This window comes from Quercus lobata, chromosome 5, assembly GCF_001633185.2.
Source record: "Quercus lobata isolate SW786 chromosome 5, ValleyOak3.0 Primary Assembly, whole genome shotgun sequence".
NCBI classification, from domain to species: Eukaryota; Viridiplantae; Streptophyta; class Magnoliopsida; order Fagales; family Fagaceae; genus Quercus; species Quercus lobata.
The window spans coordinates 41,962,088-41,972,486 of record NC_044908.1 but is presented as its reverse complement, the minus strand read 5'-3'; the positions used below and the strand labels follow the sequence as shown (position 1 = coordinate 41,972,486).

Below are 10,399 nucleotides of genomic sequence, written 5' to 3'. Positions count from 1 at the left end.
GCATCATCATAGAGCTATAAGGTCCCAATCTTATCCTCGATTGAAAAACTTATTGCTGGTTGAATATCCATTCTAGCCCTCTTCAACTCCAAATTATCATCATTGGCGAACAGCCGAGCCACAAACATCACTTTGGAAGGACAAGAACCAGTCCTCCCAGGAGCAGCAAAGATGACATTGATCGTTCCTAGAGGAGGTCTTGAAGAAACATCTCTCCAGGGATTTGAACCTATCTGGCCCGCTTGGCACTAGAATGGTGCAAAAGCTGCTTTAACTTTCCTTCTCGGACCAGCTGGTGCAAATGGTCCCACAAATTTCTGCAGTCCTCCGTGGTGTGTCCCTAGTCTTGATGGTATTGGCAATAAAGGCTCTGGTTGAGCCTCATAGGGTTTCTACCATCTTGTTTGGCCATTTGAAGAACGGCTCATTCTTAATCTTCTCTAGAACCTGATGCACCAGTTCTCGGAATACCGCATTAACCGCCTAAGTATTAACAGGCCCTGATTGCCAAACAAAGTCTCTCCGAGGCCAGTTGTTATTGTTGTATCGATCCAACCTGAAATCCGTCATCTCCTGAGGGATAACCTTAGCTTTTCCTTTCCCCAACTGCTGGTCTTCCTCAACCCTCTTGTACTTATCAATCCGATCCATAAGTTGGCGCACACTAGTGACAGGTTTGCCAGTCAAAGACTTCCTTAAACCTTGCTCGGCTGGAAGGCTGGCCTTGAAGGTGTTGATGGCCACGTCATCAAAGTCACCATCAATCTCGTTAAACATTTCCCAGTATAAGTCCGAGTACGTCTTCAGAATCTCCCCCCCTCGCATGGATAAGGATAATAGGGAATCAATGGACCGAGGGACTCTAGTGCACATAATAAAACGAGAGCCAAATGCCCGATTGAGCTCCTTGAAGGAATATATGGAATCTGCTTTTAGGTCGTCAAACCATCTCATCGCAACGGGTCCCAGACTGGATGGAAACACCTTGCACATCAAGGTTTCGTCCTTAGAATGGACAGCCATTCTCTGACTGAAATGGCTCACATGCTCCATCGGGTTCGTCCGTCCATTGTAGATGGTGAATGCTGGCTGATGGAAATGTCGAGGAAGAGTTGCTCCTTCAATCCTGCGTGTGAAGGTCGACTTAGAAATTTGGTTCAACGCTTTGCTCATAGCGTCATTTCCCAATCCTCTGCGAGTTTGGCTCCTGTATCTACGCTCACGATGGTGTTCCTCTTCATATGAGAAAGACTCACTAGGAGGAGTCCTTGATCTACGTCGATAACTACCATCCTTCTCATCATCAGAAGAGGAGTTAGACCGGGAGGGAGTTCATCGTCGTTGTGCATGACGTAATTCCTTCTTTAGATGGTCAATTTCCCTTTGCATGGCTCTGTTATTTTGCTCCTGAGAGACGTGATTCCCAACTCGAGAGTGACTTTTACTAGTATGTGTGGTGTGTACGCTACCTTCTCAATCTCGCTTGCGTTCCAGGTTAAGGAAGTCATCTTGTCACTGGGAACCCATGGATTCTTGTTAATGGGGACCTGATCCTACCATAGATGACCGTTGCACTCGCTGTTGCACAAGTTCTTCCCACAGACGACGCCAATTGTAAGGACATATTTTGCAACCCAAGCCCAAGCCCAAGACGTTTGGGATATTGGCCCAGTACAATAAATTTGTAGAGAGTGGGTCAAAGAACTAGGCCCTAATGAATTTGACAACAGCTAGTATAGGTTTAAAGGATGATCAAGCAAAAACAAGGAACATAAAGTTGAATGAATTCCCTGTCCAAGGAGGGAAGTTTTCCATATAAATCAATAACGATTGGGTACAAGTACAATTTTGATTGCTACAATATTCTTTCTCTATTTTTCCGATCCCTTCCTCATGAAGGGTCTCTTACATTATATAGCTCCCTTTAGACAATCTTGATCCTACACTTGTTGATCATCTGAGCCCTTATTTAAGTACTTGTCCCATCAGACACCTTCTTTGGCTTTCTGTGAGTTGTGGTAGTCAAGGCAGCACTGTTTAGAGGTTTTCTCCACATAAATGCGGCCATAAAAGTAGCTGCAGTGCATTCAATGTGGTGGTAGCAGCTTTTCCTTAGATATTTTTGAGTTTCCCTCCTTCTCGTATGTTCATGATGCATGTCTTTATCATTGGAGTTTCATGGAAGGTCACTCTGATCATTGGAATACATATTTGAGCTGTACTTATTGTATCTGAGGAAATATTCCTCCTCGAACAATCTTCCTATTTGCATCTTGCTCATTAAATCCTGAGCTTGAACCATTCATTATCATCTGTTCCTCCTCGGACCACTCACATTCTCAGCCAAGGCCTAAGGCTCAATATATAATTTGGGCCCTTAATCCTTGATGTCAAAGTATTTAATATTGTTTTAGGTAGTCCAAATAGGTTAATTTAGTATATAATTTTTTTTTTCAAATATATATAGGCACACGACTTTAGCATGGAGCCATCATTGTTGTCTCAAGGTGCTGGCTACTTGAATCTCTATCTTTTCTTTTCCTTTTTTTTTTTTTTTCTTTTTATGTGTGTGTGTGTTTATAGTGAAAACATCCAAAAGCACTCTAATAACCATCAAATTTATCAAAATAGAAATTCTTGTAAAAATATTATAAAATTTGTTTTTTTTTGTTTTTTTTTTTTTATAGAAGAAAGACAGATCATCAAATTAAAAGAAAATTAGTCGGCATCAGCCAAAAGTACACTATGGATATGTAGAGGAATATCCTTCATCCACACAGAAAAACCGCTAACATGATTAGCATGTCTAGCAAGTTTATGAACTACAATATTACCTTGTCTGCGAACATGATTAAAACTAATGGAACAAAAGGAGACTATAAAAAACTTAGCCTCAACAATAAGACGACCATATGATGAGAGAGATTCATCACTACTTAATCACATGAATAATAATAGGCTCTAGTTAATATATGCTCTTAGGACATATATTAATCATTCATAAAAATAAATAAATAAATAAAAAACTCTTTATGTGAATTTGAAAATATTATAAAAAAAGTTGATTATTTTTTCATTTTTCTATAAAAAAAATATTCTAAAATTATTTATTAATATATAATATTCCTTAAAACCCATAATAATAATATTCCTAAAAAAAATCAGATGAATAATATAGTACTTGATGGGGATCAATCTAAGGTCAACTCATCCATAGTGGTCGTCCAAATAGTCAAACCACATCTATAATCTAATAGCATCAAATAACCTTAAGAGAGAAGCCTAACAATAGCATCATGTATGACTAATACTCATCCATCAATAGCAAGACCATTCAATCTCATGATGGTTGTCCAAGACTAACACAAAGGCATGGACGACTAGAAGATACTTAGAGAATTCTACAAGAAAACTTCTCATAAAACTCCATGGAATCAAGTCATGATGTACTACTCCTAGAACGTGGAGAGAATTCCCCATGATCCGCTCCACGTTTCCCATTTCCTCTATTAACCATCCATATCACCCATGATTGTGGTGGATACGAATAAGTATACCCACTCTCAATAAAAGGAACAAGTCATATTCACCCAAGGTAAGTCCTACCATTCACTATTTTTCCCTTCCTTGTGTTTTAGAGAGAAAACTAACTTAACCGTCGGAAGGTCCTTGGCTAGGTTACATTGATCACCCTTGACAGTTTCTTTTCTTTTTAGGACCAAAAAACTATCACCATAGTCCGAAGCATTCCAATTTACTGATTTTCGTGCATCATTAGCACTATTTATTCATCACGAGGAGTTTTGATGTAATCTGTGAAATGGAACCCATGTTGTTGCACATGGCGACACCACACCCCTGTTTCAGTTCTTTAAAGTCAGTGGTGGAGCCACACACAAGGGTTGGGGGGGGGGGGGGGCAAGGGCCCCCCAAAATTTTAAAAAATTATTTTTTTATAGTATTTATATTATTTACATTTTAAAAAATGTAGCATGTAAAAATTGAAGTTGGCCCTTCCAAATTTTGAGTCATTTCAATGGTATTTTTAAAAGAAAGAGAAATTGTATTAAAATCATATAATTTAAGAGGTTTAACAAATTAAACTATGTAAAAAATGTTAATTTTTTGTACATATCTAATAAAAGAAATACATGACTTTTATATACTCATTAAAATTTAGAAGATGATAAATTTTCTTAGTAAATTAATTCATATGTTTGTGTAGAGGTTTGTCTTAACTAATATATTAACATCACAACTTGCCCCCCTTAAAAAAAAAAAATCACAACTTGACCCTCCAAACCAACATTTCTAGCTCCGCTCCTGTTTAAAGTGGTTCCTACTCGCGAGCAAATCTGTCAGCAGCAGAGGCGTCACGGCGGTCTAATGTTACCAGTTACCACACAGCCCACATACTATTTTTTTTACATTTTATTGTTGTTGGGTACATTTGGTACCGTTTACCGAACATAAAGAAACTCCGTGACTCTGTCAGTGACGGTGGCTGAACGACGTCGTTTTTCTTAGCATGCGGTCTCGTAAATCAGGGGCAGGGGTTTAAAAAAAAAAAACTCCGCTAAGTCAAAGATAGGGGAGTGAAGAGGCAGAAGCTTATGTCACATGGGAAATTAATGTGGTGATCATCATAATCATCACCATTATTATGACAAGTCATGGGGCCATGAAATAATAACATCGTCATCAAGATCATGTGATGAGTCATCATGCATTAAAATAATAATAAAGTATATGAATGTGAGGACTGAACTGGGGGAGGGGTTTTTAGATTTTGGCGTTTGGAGAGATTGGGGATTGGCCTGAGGGTCTGTTTGGATAGAACTTATTTTGTTGAAATTGAAAACTTAAAACTGAAAACACTGTAGTAAAATAATTTTTAAATGTGTGAATAGTACTGTAAGACCCATTTTTAATAAAAAAGTTGATAAAAAGTATAATTTGTGGGTCTGTAAATAGTACATATATGTACTGTTCACTGTAAAAAGTCAACCATTACGGTTACTGTTTATTGAACAGTAACCGCAATACTCCAAATGAAAACGCGTGAAAAAAAAAAAAAAAAAAAAAAAAAAAAAAAAACACAACGCAACGCAACAAGTCCAACCCAGTGTCAGAAACAGTGTCATTATTGAGGGAGCCCTCTCTCCTCTTCAACTCCATTGTCTTGCTTGTCACTATCTGCTTTTTCATTTTCACTTCTTTTGGAATTATTAATAAAATTAAATAAAATAAGTGTAGGACGTAGAAAGACCCTTTTTAAAAATTTATTTATTTTTTATGGTTTTTAAAGGCAATCCTTTTGCTTTCAAATGTGGGGAATACCACAATGCCACGTTTAAATAAAATTTCAAATGGTACTTTCAAATTCCACCCATATTTTTTTATATTTTTTTTCCTTTTCTAATTTGATTACAATTTATATCTAAAATTCTAGTTATTTATTAAGTTATTTATAAAAAATAAAGTATTATGCATGTGTTATTCGAGGAATCATCTTGATCTCATCATAGATTTGTTTAAAAAAACATTTTCAAATGTGAATGTTAGAGCATTCCTATCTAGAAATGTAAAAGCTCTTAAAATGCAAGATCGAGTCCCAAATACACAAAATTGATCTCATAATCTATGCTTCATCATTATACAAAATTTTACAAGTTACTAAAATAAGTTCTAAAAATAGATGTTTACTTTTTGCAAAAAAAAAAAAAAAAAAAAAAAGATGTTTACTTTAGCACATCTAAATAAATTTTTTCTCATATTTTATTTGACTCTCTCTCTCTCAAGAAGATAGCCAAATGGGGCTCTTCCTCGTGCAAAGTTAAAATAAATTTTTTTTAGATAAGAGTGAGCTTTTACGTACTGTGAGAGGGATAATTATTGGTCATAATCTTATTCGAGCTTTAATGGAAAGAAAGTTGAACTCCTATTTAGAACTTTTTTTTTTTTTTTTTTGGTTGAGATGATCTTCTATTTGGAACTTGATAGGGAAAGATCCAAACTTTTTGTAACTGCATATAATCCCACTGCTAACAAAGTCAACAAAACAAGGAAATCTCTGGGTCACTAATATTTAGTTTCAAATTATGCTTAATATAAGAAAATTGTTTTTGATTTTGAGATTTTTCCCCCTAAAAATTAATTTAACTTAAGCTCTCCATATATGTAAGTAATTCTTTAAAGTTTAAACTCACTTCACAACATCATTATGTCATGGTTTAAACTTTAAACCTTTTTAACGAATCCTCTTAGCCGAAATGCATCAAGTCTGCATTTGGATATAACTTATTTTATTGAAAATTGAAAACAATAAAAAATATATATATATTTTTTTTATTGTTTATTACTGTTTGGTACTGTTTATTGGCCTAAATACACTATTCATGGCCAATGAACAATATATAACACACTGGTAAAAAAAAAAAAAAAAAAGGCCTAAAACGCGGACGCCCAATACAATCAGACCTCAATAATCATGTATAGATTTTTTTTTTTTTTGGCTGAATATCATGGATAGATTTTGATATGAACCCTTCTTGATACACAAATATGGTACTGCATTTTTTTTTTTTTTTTTTTAAGTGGAGGTCCTACTTGGATGTGTGGAGTAATAATGAGTTACGTTGGACAAGGAGAAAAAAAAAAAACAAAATACATCCCTCTGTCTCTCTTTTGGCTCACAATAATACAACCTCAGTTATTGGTTTTTGTTTTTTTTTTGGGGAAAATCATAATAGCGTCTCGATTGGAACTTGAAAGTGGGATTATACAGCACTGACTCGTCATAAAACAGTGGGCGAGGAAGGCTGTCACTTTAGTGGCTTTGTGGAGAGAGAGAGAGAGAGAGAATAATTTGCAGGCGGTACAGTGTGGAGCACCACGTGTTGTGAAGCCGTATAAGCCGTGCCGTTCATAATCACAAAAGGCGAAGTTGGGGACGGTGGCAATATTTACTCGCTTATTCTGTGGACCCACTTGATCTCAATATCTCATACATGATGCATCTAAACAAGTGAGGCCCGCAAATCCAGATTTGCGAAAAAAAAAAAAAGAAATACGTGTTTTGGCTGAATATTGTTAAATTTAAAATTTATTTACGTTATAGGTACTGTTTCAATTTATTTAATAAAATGAGAACAGTGAGTAAATTTCAGTAATACCGTTGCTGAAATTTAACAAAAGTATGAGAGAGAAAGAGGAAAAGAGGGAGAGAGAAAATTTTGAATTTTGGCAACGGTGTTACCGAAATTCCTACTGTCCAAATTCCCCACCCGACAAGTGTGTCCTGTGCTCGAAATGTGAGTGCCCAAAAAAAAAAAAAACCAATTGCGGCAATGCCATTGTCGAAATAGGGGAAAAAAATTGGTAATTGTGGCAATGCCATTGCCGAAAATGGGAGGGAAAAAAAATTGAAATGGAATTGTGGCAATGGTATTGCCGAAATAGGTGAAATTTTTTTTTGTCAATTGTGGCAATGTCATTGCCGAAAATGGGAGGAAAAAAAAAATTTGTGGTTGCTGAAATCTGTGGAGGAATTTAAAAAAAAAAGTGTTACGTACATAATATTTTTACAACATTTTCACAACAAATCACAGGTGATTAGTTATTATGAGTTCAAATTTGAATTTAACACTGAGATTACTTTTTTAATCCAACAATAATAACCTACTACTTAAAATTTGTTGTAAAAATATGGTAAAAATTGTGTGCACTTATCATTTCTTAAAAAAAAGAAAAAAAAAAGAATAGAATTGTGGCAATGGGATTGCCACAATTACCATTTTTTTTCCCTCTTTCGGCAATGGCATTGCCGCAATTGGTTTTTTTTTTTTTTGGGCACTCACACTTCGAGCACAGGACACACTTGGGTAGGGAATTTGGGCAACAGGAATTTCGGTAACACCGTTGTCGAAATTCAAAATTTTCTCTCTCCCACTTTTCCTCTTTCTCTCTCATACTTTTGTTGAATTTTGGCAACGGTGTTGCCGAAATTCACTCTCTTTCCTCATTTCGTTAAATAATTTAGAACAGTACCTATAACGCAAATAAATTTTGGATTTAGCAATATTTAGCCAAAAGACTCATTATGTATCGATGATGCCAAAACAAAAATTTTCAGCCACATCCAAAATAAAAATTAAAAAAACGAAAACTTTCTACGTAGTTCCGGCATATGCAAATTATCACCGTGGAAGGGGATGTCTTGAAGTTTCACCGGCAGTGCTAGGAATTTTTTAGAGTAGGTAATTGATTATTAAGAAACTTAAATTATATAATATTTAATAAAAAGAAAAGTTCATATATTGACAAAAAAAAACACACACATAAGCACATAAAATATTACAATTTTCTTCTACATTTTTTTTTATTCTGAAATCGTTAATGATGCGTCTAAACAAGTGAGGCCCGCAAATCCAGATTTGCGAAAAAAAAAAATACTAATATGTATCGATGATGCCAAAACAAAATTTTTCTGCCACATCCAAAATAAAAATTAAAAATATCGAAAACTTTCTAGATAGTTCCAGGATACGCAAATTATCACCATGGAAGGGAATGTCTTGAATTTTTAAATTCCGTAGCACATTGGTAGTTCTAGGAATTTTTTTAGAGTGGTTCATTGATTATTAAGAAATTTAAATTATATAATATTTAATAAAAAGAGAAGTTTATACATTCACACAAAAAAAAAACACATACACACACAAGCACATAAAATATTACAATTTCCTTCTACAATTTTTTTTTTTTTATTTTGAAATTGTTACATGATAGTCTCATGATCAAATATTGTAAGCTACATCTCTTCAAAAGTTTAGTTAAATAAAATTTTTCTTGAACTTTTTCTTTTTATTTGTAAGGACCTAATATATTGTTAAGAAGATCAAAGTTTAAGAACAAAATTTGGCTACAAACTTAGTTGTAGCCTAAAGCTACAACTCTCACTAAACAAATTAACATTGTTACATATTTTGAAAATCTAACTGATAAATTGCATGTTCTCTATATTCTTAAAAAACATCAAAATTTCATGTCAATCGGATGTTATTTACTATTCGATTCATAAACTTACTTTTTATATATAATTTTAGATTACAAAAACTCAATATTTAAACATTTGATTGGTGACATAACTATTGATCTTTTATCTTTTTGAAATTTTACAAGTACGGAGGATTTAAGAAGAAAATGTAATTAATTGTGGATTTGTTTAAAATTCACATCCAATAAAAAAAAATATTGAATAGAGTTATAGTATTAGTCTACAACCAAACTTGTTACCAATTTTTGTCCAAGGTTTAATTATGTTGAGCCTAAAAAACAAATTAGGGTAGTCACAAAGTTTTTTTAAAGATAAAAAAAATCATAAATTTTTAAAATTTATACATAATAATTTTTTTTTTCCAAGTCAAGGTGGACCTGTGACCACCCTGGACTCTATGTAGAGCCGCCCTTGTCGTAGCTTAATTAATAAATTTCTTGTCAATGGAATCTAAATTGACTTTTACCTGTGTCAATGTTAGAGTATTCATATTTGGGATACTAAAAATTTTATGCTTTTAATACCTTAAAAATATACTTTATCTATTTTAACATCTCATTTAATAATATACTCTACGTCAAATTTTTTACTTTTAACACATCACTCATTAAAATAACATAAACACCCATTAAAATAGTATAAAACATACACCCACAAGAATCCATAGCAACCAGCCACCACCACAATTCATAGCCAAAAATTTTCATCCAAAAAAAAAAAAATCCATATCAAACCCACCAAACAAACACTACAACTCTAATTAAAAAAATAAAAAAAATAAAAAAAAAATCACCGCAAACCCATCTCACCAACAACCACAAACAATCACAAAACCCAACAACCCACCATTGTCGCAACAACAACCGAAACCTGCCACAAAATCAATTGAAACCCAAAATCACCGCCTACTGTGGTAAAACTTTGAGTATTTAGAGATGCTTTCGTTATTCCCAATAAGATAGCTCGGTAACAAATCGCTTCTTCCAAAGCGCGACCTGTTCAATCCACCCGCAACAATTCAATTAGTTCTTCAGGTGAAAAAACATTTGACATTCCCTCTTCTGAAACCAATACTTTAAATGTTATTTGACGCACAATAATTTCTATATGTTGATAACAACCACTATGGTCAACCACGGGGACCCAAAATCACAGAGATCCATGAACCAAGTTGCGAGAATGACAACGAGAGAGAGAGAAGAGTGTGTGAGGGAGTTGAAGAGCGAGGTAGAGACTGACTTGAGAGAGAGAGAGAGAGAATTTAAAGTATAATAAAAAAAAAGGTTAGCAATAAGTAGTAACTTACTGTAGCATGTTGCAAAAAATATTTAGATATAGACC

General features: G+C 34.2%; 1 protein-coding gene across 1 annotated transcript; it reads right to left on the bottom strand.

Moving 5' to 3' along the window:
• Nucleotides 1–483: 483 nt before the first annotated feature.
• Nucleotides 484–1,173, bottom strand: LOC115990488. Its single transcript, XM_031114315.1, has one exon. The coding sequence runs from the start codon at nucleotides 1,171–1,173 to the stop codon at nucleotides 484–486; it is 690 nt and encodes a 229-aa protein (XP_030970175.1).
• Between the last annotated feature and the right edge of the window lie 9,226 nt (nucleotides 1,174–10,399).